Consider the following 13,397-nt stretch of genomic DNA (forward strand, 5'->3'; position numbering starts at 1 on the left):
ACACTTGGCATGGCAATATTAATATGTTCCTCATCCGCTTGTGGGGTGAGTTTGATATTTGATCAGTTTCCTTCCTCTCTGGCTTCCCAGTCTGAGGGGCGAGTTTGGATGAGTACTCATTTGCTAGCTAGCCACCTCTCTCATTGATTTCGATTAGTGAGGGTGTTTGCCTTGTCGTGATGTACACACGGCATGTTCAGAAATTTTGTGTCATGGCCTAAGTTGTGTTATTGTTTGGCAACACTATGTTTATTAAATTGTTTGATTAAATTTTGTGTTGTATGAAGCTTTGAAAATTATGATTTGTTATAAATGTGATTTGAGAAAAAAAAATTGTGAAATGAGATTATGAGATTTTTGAACGACGACTTGTTCATAAATATTTTATATTTTGCATTTTATGCTTTATTGTGCACCACTGAGTATTTATATACTCAGCGATAGCTTTAACTTGCTGTCGTAGATAGAGAAAAGGACATAGCAGCAGAGCGAGTTGCTACAGTTAGAGAGGAGTATAATTGAAGAATTTTTGTACGGGTATTTGTCTATACCCTGATAGTTTAGTTTGATGTAAATATGATAGTATGCATATGTATCTTTGTAATTTGAGCAGTTGTACAAATAAAGTTGTAATAATATTATTTTTGAGATTTTGCATCTGTAAATTAGTTTATGATTGTAAATTAATGATTTAAAATGCAAAATGCATGAGTTATGAAATGTTTTGAGATATTAATCCTTGATTTGAAATTTGGATTTTGAGTTGAAGTGTTGCCATTATTGTTGATTTGAAGTTTGGTGGTTGCAAATGAAGTTGTGGTTGAGAAATATATTGGGAGTGTTTTTATTTTCAGGTTTTGAAGAACTGTTTTCTCAAAATACAAACGAAACTCTGCCAAAATTTTTATAAAATTATGAGATTTTAAATATCTAAAAAAAAATTTGATTTATGTTTGGACACTAAATGAAGGTTTTTAAAATTTAAAAAAAAATTTTACCCACAAATTCCAAAATGAACAAAAATGGTTTTAAAATCTCTTGTAGTATATTTAATGGGTTACCGGTAGGTGAAGTACGGTAATTCATTAGGCGTACTACGGGAACATGTTACATCTTACGAGTAGGGTGCGACACAAGAGCTCACAAACTTCTGGCCATTTGGCTCGTGACATTCCAATTACTGCAGAACCATGTATTGGCAATCCGGTGATAATGCTAACATCTTGAAAACTGATTGTGCACTCCCCAATTGGCATCATAAATATATGAGTTTTCGGTCGCCATCACTCTACAAAGGCACTAATAAGGTGCCAGTCAAGGGGAAAAAATCCTAATCTAGCAATTCCAATAAATCCAGAATCGTGGAGATGAGGAACAATTCGGTCATCAATGTCAGCATGCAATATGTTCCCCTACCTTCTACACATAAGCACCTCATGCTCCATTGTACCAGTCAAAATCCCTTCGTAATGTTGTTGTGACCGAGTCGTAGAAGCTCTGGATCAATTGGACCTGGCACAATGTAATCTCTTCTTGTTTGTTGATTAGCCATACCTATTCATTATATTAAATATACATTTTCATTTTATATTTTTGACAGGTAAAACAATGCACATATTTTCCTTATACAGTAAATAATACATGAATGGTAAAAAAAATATTTAATACACGTATTAAATGGTATAAATAAAAATTTCTCATTCAATGCATTAATTAATAAGTCTACATTACATAGTCAATGCAAAGATAAAAGTATATCATTGTTTACTACATCAACATTGTTTACTACATCAACTAATTAGGTAAGTCTGACTATTTGATTTACAGGACATGATCTAATTAGCTCGTCATAAAGATCTTTCTCCAATCAGTAGTACCAACATTTGATGGTCCCGCTTCATCAACAACATTTCTAGATGCATCCGGTCGAAAAATATCAATATATAATTCTATCGATGACATACCTCCAATTTCATCAATAAAATTAAATATAATATTTACATCATCATCATTAGTCAAACCCATACAGTCCCATTTCACTGAACCATCTCCTTCAATGGGTTGTCTGAAAAAGATATTCGATATAAATTCACACCCAGCTTCAAGATCAATTGCACGTACTATTTTCATACTTAAAGTACCAAAATCCATGCATCTACCAATGGTAATGACTGTTGATGAACCCCCACAATAGTCGCAGCCTTCACCATCAATAATAATTTCTCCATCCCAATATAAGGTAGCAAACGATGGAATTGACATTTTTCTGATTAAATAAGAATCCTAGTTATTTGAATAACACATAAGAAAAATTATAATTAATAGTATTGCCTAACTTTGTAAAAAAAAAAAAAATGAATTCAAATAAATATGCAGTTTGGTTCTTTATTTCGGCCAAACCTATTAAATTTTTAATTCAAATCTAAATTTTTTTTAAAAAATCAAACCTAATGCTGCTGCGATTTGATTCGGTTCACCTAAGAAATTTTATAAGTAATCGGATAAACAGTTTAGTTCACCTCATATATTCAACTATATGTGTTGAAAAAAAATAATAAAATGAATCGAACCAATTTGGTTTTCTGGTTCGATTCATTTAATTATTTTTTGATTTTCTGAATTCTCATAATCGATTAGGTTAACCACAAATATTTAATTATTTTAATTTCTTTTATTTTTTTTATTTTTGTTTGAACTATCAACTTAATAATATTCATTTATATTATATATTCTCTACATTCTTTATTATAAAATATTAGAAACACTATTTTGCTTGAAATTTTTTCTTCTTTCTATAGTTTTTACATTAAATATTTCTAATCTATATATTCAACTACTATATTTTAAAAAATATATATATTTTACATTTTAACTAATATAAACTTTATTTCGGCTATTTATGGTATTTATTAATTTTTTTTGTTTTTTAATTATATTAAGAATATAATATTATATTATCTCTTTTATTTTATTCTTTAATATAATATATTATAAACTAAATTTCCTATTATTTTTCTCTTTTTTCACTAACTTTTACAATTTTTCCAAGTATATATATACATATATATATTCATTTCGAATCTTAACCTAGTACTAAATTTTTTTTCAATTAAACCACTATTTAGATTAAATTAACTTTTCCTATTATCCTTAAATTTCTAATTTACATTAAATTTATTTTCTTCTATAATTAAACTTTTTATTAAGAATATACTATTATCTTATCTATTTCATTTCATTCTTTTATATAATATATTATAAAAGAATTTTCCTATTCATTTATTCTTTTATATAAAATTTTATATTTTTAATAAATTTCATCATTTATCAAAATATTATACTATTATATATATATATATATATATATATATATATATATATATATATATATATATATATATATATATATATATATATATATTGTTAAAAATATTTCTTTTAATTTTCAAGATTATCTATAAACTAGTTAAAAATTATAAAAATTAAATACATATTATTCAAAAAAATTCATTTGAAAATATTAATAATAAATCACTCATTTTTCTTCTATTATAAGACAATATCACCTAATATTTGTAAAATATTACTCAACAACTACGTATGCATGCATGCATATTTAAACAAATATTTCATTAATTTTCTACAAATATAAAAATATAAAACACTCAAATATTTAAATATAATATATATTTATTTCCTTAAAAAACTAAAATACGTACCAGGGATAATATATCAGAAAACATAAAATACAAGCACAATAAAATTCTTGGTCCACCGAACACCTCCACCACCTGCTTCAACAAGCAGTTCCACGAGAAGGGAGAAGCAGCTTGGATATGGGAGAAGAAAGGGAGTAAAAGAGAGGGACGAATGAGAGAGACGAGAGAGGCAATTGGTGGTGTTTAAATCGGGGTTGAGTGGGAGCTTGGGACGCTAGTTAGAGAAGCGTCCTCTGTTCATTCCGGCTTGACTGGACGCGACAGGCACGCGACGTACGCGACGGGGCTGCATGACCGGGCTACTGCAGAGAATCTCTATAAAGAGTTTCTGCACGCTGTCATTGATAGCGTCCCGCATTTAGACGCTTCTCTCATTGGCGTCCCGCATTTGGACGTTTCTCTCACTAGCGTCCCGCTCGCGCCCCGCATCACAGACGCTTCTTTGATCGGGCGTCAAGCCGTGGTCCTCTGCACTCTATCGTTGATAGCGTCCTAGTCCAAAACGCTATCTTGACTAGCGTCTTTATTTTCTCCTCGCCCCGTTTCGTTAATATTTGGATTATGAACCCTTTTTCCGTATTTTCGTTCTCACGGCACACTCCTACGGTAATTAACCCGCTTTAGTAGGTGCCTTGAACAATGGGTGAAAGCAAGATTAACTCTCAGGTTTTCCTCTAAGTTTAGACGAGGTATTACTTCAATGAGGCTAGTATGCATAGTTGCTTTAGATGGTTGTTCAAGACAAATTTATTGCATGCGCATTAGAGGGATGATTTTAGGCATAACTTGATTAGGGCAAACGATTGTATTCATGCTTACAGAAACGATGGGAGAGGTTTGTGTTTTTATGGATTAGTTTTTTCCACTTAATAGTTGACAGTTGATTTTTACATTGGAGATTATAGTCTCTATTTACATAAACTTAATAATATTAATATTAAGTCTTTTTGTGTTGTAATTATTAAAATAAAAATAATATTAATATTTTTTTTAAAAAATTATTACAATAATAAATTTTTTTAAAATAAATATATAAGTTATAAGTAAGGTATTTTTATTTATAATTTATGACTATTTTAAGTTAATTTTTTAATTTATAAGTCAAATTAAATACTAATTTACTTATAACTTAATTTAATTAACTTATAAACTAATCTAAATACCTCTAAGTGGCACAAATTGTTTAATAAGGACTTAAATTTTTTTTTTTTTTATATTTTTTAAGGGTTTAAAAGGCATTTTGCCTTAAACAATTTTAATTATCCAATAAAATGTAAATCGTGTAATAAAGAATTTAATTGGATTAAATTTATATTTTAAAATAATCAATTAAAACTTATTTAAATAAAATTAAAATCCCATACCCTTTATTATTTCATTTATTAAATATTTTATTTTCATGTATAAATATTTATATTTGTATGAGTTTCTACTTTAAAAACAAATAAAAAAAATAATAAAAAAGAGTTAAAATTTTAATTAGTTTAATATTTTAATCTATTAAATTAATATTATATGGATAAATTTCAACAACTGTCTCTGAACTTATATAACTGTAACATTACAGTTCTTCAACTTTAAAATGCAACATAAAATCTCATAAACTTTCAAATTTTACATAATAAAATCTTTCTAACTTTCAATTACTGATTTTTCAGCTAGAAACTGATGTGAATAGCTCTTGTATGGCGTTTAATCAATATTTCTCTCTTATCTTTTATACAAAGTGTAAAATTAATCTCTTTACGCATGAAAAATTATTCTATCTATAGAGAGAATAAGGATTCAATTTATATATGGCTTGAAAGAGAAAAAAAAATATTAAACTAAACTCCATATTAGAATCGTTCAGATCAATATCTAATTTAAAAATTAATAATTAGAGATTAAAAAAATTTTAAAAATTAAAAAAAATTTATATTATATTTTTAAATTAAAAAAAGTATAATATTATCATTAAACATATCCGATAACAGTTATTAAAATTTATCTATTATCGTACGGATGAGTTAAGCCAATACCGTGACAATTACTGTATGAGCTACCGTCAAAATTAATTGTAAAAAAATATATTATGAATAAAAATATTAAAAAAATCATATAAAAATAATTTTATGAAGAATTAGAAAATATAAATAATTATAAATTAATGGATTGTGGGACCAAGTTGTAGCTATACCCTGGCGCTAAAATTTGATGAACGAGCTCGAGGTCGGAGCTCTGTTGTTTGTTTAGTTAAACCTCTGGTAATTTTCTTTTTTCTTTTTTTTTTTAATTATGATTTTTATGATTCATTCAAAATCCTTTTCACAATGCTGCAATTCCTTTCAATTCAATGAATCATTCCCCCAAATCTGCAAAATATTTCCGTTCTGGAATTAGGGTTTCGAATTGTGCAATCCTCTTTTTTTTATTCCCCGCTCGAAACTAGTTATGAACTCATTTTACGCAAATCAACTGAAATTTTTCATTATCTTGTTTAAATGATGCAGTTTCGCCTAAAATGAGCAGCTCAAGGGAGGATTCTCCGGATTGGCTTCGTTGTTTTCAGGTATTATCCTGCTATAAGTTGGGAATTGACCTGATTTGTGTTTCTTCTTCTTGGGTCTTTCGAGTCTTTCCATGTTTGCTTAGGTGCTAATTTGAAAAGGTTTTATACTCTTGAACAGGCCCCAACTCATTCAACTGTTACATTATCCTCGGATTCTGATTCTTTGCAAAATGTTAGTCCTTCTAGGGATGATAAAATTGATTCTCAATCCCCAGAAAGATACAGCAATAATGATATTGTTCCTGGTGAAAGTGGTGCAGAATCTCCATTATATCCGATTTCCAAGGCAAAGGCTCCCAAAAGGGGGGCAACTGGAGATGGAAGACCAACAAAGAATGTGAGAAAGAAGAGGAAGAAGGAGCAAAGAGAAGGTGAAATAGTGTTTCAGACGTGTCTTTTATGATTCTAAAACAGTATCAACGGTATCAAGAGGGGAAGTGACTGAAAGAAAAGTCTTATTACAACTTTTTGAGCCTTTTATGTTGATTTTCTGACAGTTTTTTCATTGGGCATATTTGCTTCAAGTTATATAGGTTGTCTTTAATTTTGATACAGGGGATGGTACTGATGGGCTAGCTGCTGAGGAAGTAACACCTGATAAGGATATAGAACCTCATGTATGATATCTCTGCTCTGGCATTGTGTTATGTTTGTTGAAGTTTAGTAGGATAATTACTCAGTTATCTGTGGAAAATTTTGCTGTTATGCTAATGTCAAAACTACTTTGAAAATTATTAGTTTTGAATTGGTTCAAGAAGCTAAAAACTATCTAATGTTTTGGAATTGTGAGGGTATCTGAAGGGATTTTGTTGGATCTAAAAACTGGGGCAGGGTTGTGTTTCACATTCTGCTAAAAGTGGAAAATAGTGATGTGTGCCACATCCTTGATAAGTCTTTGGTCAAGGGACCTATTGTAATGCTCCCTTCTGCATGGGGGGTTAGAGATGGGAGGGGTGGATTGGTTTGTCAATTTGTCGTAGTCAATTCTCAATCTTGTGTAGCCAATAGATGTTAATGTTTGTTGTGTTGTTCATATTCTGTTAACTAAAAGCAAATTTTATTTACCTGGCTATTGGAATGGAATGCTATCTTGCCTAGGAAGAATGATTACTAATGATAATCTTCATGTGCAAAGGAGATGGGCGCAATTTTCCCTTGGGGGAAAATGTGGAAGATAAAGACATTCTTTTCTTGGTGTGCTTCGCTTGATCATATTTTTTTACTTTTGATAATTTAAAGAACGGATATTTCATTTTGGCTAGTGGATGTGTTATGCATATTTAGTAGTAGGAAAGTGTACACCATTTACTCATTATTTTGGGCTTTCGTTTTTGTTCATGTTGAAATTTACCCAATGCATTCAACTGTAGTAAAGGATATGCTCAAAGAATGCAATATGAAACTATTTTAAAGCCGAAAAAGAAATGTGGCCATATGGGGCTTACTTGGTTAGCTTTGGGTGTTTTGGAGGTAGAGAAATAATAAGAATTCTGAAGGGAAAGTTAATATAATCTATGTTCTCAAAATTGAAGGACATCATATGTAAGCATCCATGGTTTGGGGTAAACTACTAGATATTACATGTTAACTAATACATTAGATTTTTCTTTTGTATTTCTTTTTCAATTTTTTCTCACTTTTTTTATGTTAAATGCACCCAGTATGTAAGAGATATCTGTTCAAGTAAAAGATTGTCACATGGACCCTGCATTGCAGTTTCCTCAAAGACTGGATGCATTAATTTACTTCTATTAGAAATGTTAATGCTGTTATAGTTTTGAATATTTTTAAATTTCTTTAAAAGTCAAATGGTTGACCACTGATGATAAGTACTCATCTTGTCAAACAGGCAGCAAATCATTCAGTTTTGGCATTATCATCAGATTCTGAGTCTTCTCATGATAATAGCTCTAGGAGGGAGACAAAAAATATTAAACTCAAAGAGAGTGGAAGGGATGAGGCTGCAATGGTTGGTAGTAGCAGTGAAGCATTGAAGAAGGCCTTGAAGGAAAAGTCTCCTAAAAATGTTAAAAGTTGAGGGTCATACACACAAGAAAGAGAAGAATAAAAAGGATAATGTTCTGAAAGGTATGAAATGAGCAGAGTGACAGATCTTTTTGATTTAGAAGGGGGTTTCTCTTTTCCTTTTTTTGTCAATATCTTCTTTTACCCCTGGGTAGAATTAATGAATAAATAAAATCCTTTACTGAAACTTAAGAGAAGAAAATAGCTCGGACTTATATTCCACCTTTTAGAAGTGCGTTGAATTTGACTCTCTCTTTCATATCTCACCCAAAATTAAAAAGAAAAGGGATAAAGGCAGCTTAATTGGAGATATGCAAATGATTTTGATGATGCCACAGGAGACCCTGATGCTGTAGAGGTTGCAGATGAAGACACTTCTGTGAAGCGTATTGATCCTCATGTGAGAATTATGGACATCATATATTGTTTGATTCCCTAATTCGTGGTTCATTAAATTGGCTTGACATGTTAAAACTCCCAGGTTTCTACGTCAAGGCTGCCCTTGCTTCTCCCTGAGAAAGTCAGTCGTTCAAAGGTAGGTTTGAGATTTGTCTTGGTCTTTTTGTCTAAACAAATCTGCTTGCTCTGAAATAGTTCATCTGAGTTTCCAAGATGCTGTCTCACAATTTAGAATATGCAGTATGCTATTCTTATGAAAAATTTGTGCTGCAACAATTATGTTATGGTTGGAATGGCCCTGTTTCTGTTACATACAGATGACTTTAACTGCAATTTAAATCTATGGTGGTACATAAATAAATACACGCATACATGTGCACACCCAAAAGTGAAATACACTTCCACATCTGCACATGAATTTATATCAATTAAAAGCTATAAGGTTTGTGCAGGCACTTGTTGAATGTGAAGGGGATTCCATAGATTTGAGTGGTGATGTGGGGGCTGTTGGACGAGTAGTGATTCCAGATGCCTTATCTGGAAATCATGACATGTACTTGGATTTAAAAGGTACCTTTCTGGTTGGTGTGTTGAAAATTTCAAATATCCATTTCTTCATATCTCCAATCCTGCCAGAAGATATCTGACCCCATTTTAGTGGCTGAAAAAGTTGACGCAGTGATTCTTCAGAAATAAAATGTCCGTATCCTTTTTCCCCTCCTGAAACCACTGTGAAATAAAGTTCTTAAATTCCCAGAATTTGTACATAAATTATCAAATGCCCCAGCATTCTACTTTATTGTGTTTCTTTTTATGCTTTTTGCTTCTCTTTGATTTTCCAGTTCCACCTTGAAGATCTTATAAAATGTATTTCTTTCACCTCACCAATACACCTAATTGTTAAACATGTCTTGACAAATGAACCTGCATCTGATTGGTTAACTTTGGTTGTTTCAGGAACGATATACAGAACAACAATAGTTCCTTCCCGGACATTTTGCGTTGTATGTCATGATCTGGACTTGTATTTTTCAGATTGTAACTCCTCCCCCTAAATACCAACAAATGAAAAAAAATTTTCAACGGCCTCTCGTCTCACCACCTATGTCTTATTAGCGTTATTATTTTTAATTTTTAGCATTCTACATATATCTTATTTTTTAGTAGATTGCTGTAACATAATACATATCTTTTTGTTTCAGGTTAGCTTTGGTCAATCAGAGGCAAAGGTTTGCTCACTGTTTTTCTTTTTCCTCTTGGCATCTCTTGTTTGATGTGTGTGTACAGTGAGGGATGTATGTGATGCATTTTTTTTTTTTGCCCTCACAAGCTCTACTTTCCAAAAAGTGAAATGGAGTGGGGTAAATTCTCTGTCTATAATCTAACATATCAGTCGCTGACTTTTTGTATCTTTTGTTAGATAGAGGCCATTATGAATGACTTCATTCAGCTAAAAGCACAGTCTAATGTCTATGAAGCTGAAACTATGGTTGAAGGTCAGGATTCTTTTATGTCTGACACTTATGTTTAAATTTTGAAAGTAAATCTTTATTCTGAACAGTCCAGCTTGCTCTTCACTTATGATTTTGCATGAGTAGGAACACTCGAGGGTTTTTCTTTTGACTCAGAAGATGAGGCTGACAAGATGCCTAAAGCTATTTCTCACGAAACTGATCAAAATGAAGGCAATGAAGAACAGACAAATGGAAGAACTAAAGGAAAAGCTGAGAAATCATCTGTATGTTTGGAAACCTTTTTCTGTAATTCATTTACACTTTCCTGAATCTATATATTCTGGCTTTTGCAAGTCTTTAAATGTTTAAGAAGGAAAGTAATGAAAAGGACAAAAAAAAAAAAAAAAAAAGCCCAACATGCGTTCTAATTTGATATCATTTTTCAAGTATTTTTAATTTATGGAGGGTCTGGATGCAGGGAGTGGTACAAAAGAAGGGTAAAACCGGAGGAAAAGCGCAGCCTGCAAAGAAAGTAAGAAAGAAAGCTCAAGTGTCAAAGAAAACCAAGACTAAGAAATGAGAGATCAATGTCTCTTTTGTTCTCTTTTTTACATTACTTTGATCTTGCATAAATTAACACTAGCTGATGATAGAAGTATAGAAATCACATTTGTGCTGGGTCTCGTTGCTTTCCAGAATTTACTTTAGAATTTCAAGTTCATGATTTTCCTACATGCCAGTGTAGAATGTCTAGAATCAACATGTCAGCTTGGTACCTCACAGATGTCAATGGAAAATTTTGATTTGGACAAAGCTAGATGACTGCCAAGAATCATATGTTGTTGTTGTAATAATAGAACTATGAACTATTTCAATTAACAGCATTTTGAGGATAGAATAGTGTTTGCCTTAAGCTGATCATTGTGGGTTGAATTTCTCATCCATGGGAGGACGAAAGCTTAGATTTTCCCCTATCCTGTTTATTTTCTGCAAGATTTGCGCTTCTTAACCTGTTGGATCTATTCAGCAGAATGCTTCTTGCTGACGAGGCCATTTATGTTTTCAAGCATAGATCGAGGATGAGAAAAAAAAAATCCACACTGGACCACCAGTATATTATTGCAAATTTTACGCAAAAATGGTGTACTCTTTTTTCTTTATTAGAAAATAGGAAAAATTACTATAAGAAAAATTACTAGTTTATTTTTTAAATTTTAACGAAACTAATTTATTAGAAAATAGAAAATTTATTATTTAATTCTTAAATTTTGATGAAACTAGTTATTTAATTTTTATATTTTAAAAAATATAATATTTAGTCTATATATTTTATTTTTATTAAATTGTTTAATTATTTATTATTATTTTTTAATCAATAATTGTTAAATTAGTATTTAGTTATTATATTTTAGTGAAATTAATTGGTTGGTCCTTATATTTTAAAAAATACTATTATTTAATTTATATATTTTCGTAAAACTAATTAATTAATAATTATATTTTGAAAATACAATATTTTGCAAAACATATTTCAGAATGAAAATAAAAGTTTTATTGTTTAAATATTAAATTTGAATTTAATTTTTTTAATTATTTAAGAATTTTGATTTAATTTTTTGAGCATCATTTTTATGTCTTCTCTATTAGAAAATAATTTTTCTAAATTATCAGATTTGAAAAAATTGATCAACTTTTTTTTTATATTGCTTGTACCAATTTTTATAAAAATATGAACAATAAAGAGAACATGAAAGAAAATGCTGTCAGTGCAGTGATGTACGAAATCCGCAAGTATACGGGTCGTCTTAAGTAATAAAGTGATGAATCAAGTATCGTTCCCACGAGGATTTGCTGTTTGATTACCAAACTATGAATGAAGCGATTATTTGGGCTAATGATTAATGAATAAATGGTAAATGTAAATGAGCAAGGTAAATTGATTAATCTAATTGAAATGGGTAAAGAGCAAACAAATAAATTCTAATTCTAGTTCGCAATTAAACTAAAATTAACAATGGGTAATTTAAACGAAAGTCTAATTATGGTAAAAGTGATTCCAGAATTGGGGGTTTATGCATCAATTAATTGGGATTTGTCTTGGGCATTCCAATTTTTAGGTAAAAATAGAGTTTTAAGGAAATTGATTCTAAATCCTTTTTATATCTTTTTCAAGCAAATCAAAGTATATTCTAAAATAACCAAACCTACTTTCGTATGTATTTGATTACTTTAAAACCCATTAAGTTTTGTAACCAATAATTAATTCCTCTTAAAATCCTAGTTTATTTCTAAATCTAGGTGATTTTAAGTTCCAATCCTTGATTATCTATCAATGACTTTCACCTTTCGGTCCTTCAATCAAAGATTAACACAATACCCAATGGGTACCAACATTAGGCAAGTAAATCAAGCACACAAGGAAGGAATCAAAACTCATATTTATGTAAAATAAGGAAATACCCAGTCCAAATCCACAAATTAATCTAAAACATATTTCCCAACTCTGAAATCTAAAGAAATTACTCACTCATAATGGTATTTACAAGAAATATAGATGGAAGAATATAGAAAAACATGATAAAAGGACTGAAATGGGAAAACCCAGGTGGAAGAACCAAGGTCTCTGGTTTCTGGAGCTCCAAACTCTTGCAGCAGCTCCTTTTCCTAGAGAGAATGGCGCCTCCTCTCTCTCTTTCTATTAAATTTTCTTTCCTTTTTGTTTTTTCCTCCCCTTCCTCTTATGGCAAAAATAAGGAAATGATGAATTTATATGGTCCCTAAAAGTTGCCCTAAAAGTAAATAAAAGACAAGGAGTGGATAGGAAATTAGGTGTAAAATTATCCAAGTCAACAGCACTATTCACGTTCTGGGCATTCTGTTTAGGGTTCGGCTTAACCCTGAGCAGCTTCTTAGCAAATTTAGCCTCTGGTCGCACTGTCTGCTTAAGGTTAAGCAGACCTTCAGCAAATCTCGGCAGACTTAGAGTAAAATAGACTTTTCTGCTCATGCTTGACTTGTGCTGCACCTTAAGCACTGCCGCTTTACCCTAAGCAGGATCTTAAGCAAAGACTCAAGCAAATTTCGGCTAACTTGCTCTTTCAAGGCTTGATTTCTTCAACTTTCCTCTATGCTTAAAGAACTCCAAATTTCTTCAAATCACTTCCTAATGCACTCATTGATCTTCGATTTGCCACAAAATCCTACCAAAAATAACAAAATTACAAAAATCAAATATAAAGTCTCTAAAGT

General features: G+C 30.7%; 1 protein-coding gene across 1 annotated transcript; it reads left to right on the top strand.

Annotated features, from left to right (window-relative positions):
• The first annotated feature begins 5,857 nt into the window (after positions 1-5,857).
• Positions 5,858-10,961, top strand: LOC110644396 (DNA-binding protein BIN4). The gene is given in 14 exon segments (XM_058131208.1): positions 5,858-5,965; positions 6,212-6,270; positions 6,389-6,641; positions 6,826-6,887; positions 8,120-8,289; positions 8,291-8,358; positions 8,634-8,695; positions 8,777-8,830; positions 9,147-9,264; positions 9,652-9,698; positions 9,897-9,923; positions 10,115-10,190; positions 10,293-10,432; positions 10,627-10,961. Coding segments are annotated over 13 exon segments (1,227 nt in total). The 5' UTR covers positions 5,858-5,965; positions 6,212-6,222; the 3' UTR covers positions 10,729-10,961.
• Positions 10,962-13,397: the final 2,436 nt, after the last annotated feature.

This window comes from Hevea brasiliensis, chromosome 12, assembly GCF_030052815.1.
Source record: "Hevea brasiliensis isolate MT/VB/25A 57/8 chromosome 12, ASM3005281v1, whole genome shotgun sequence".
NCBI lineage: Eukaryota > Viridiplantae > Streptophyta > Magnoliopsida > Malpighiales > Euphorbiaceae > Hevea > Hevea brasiliensis.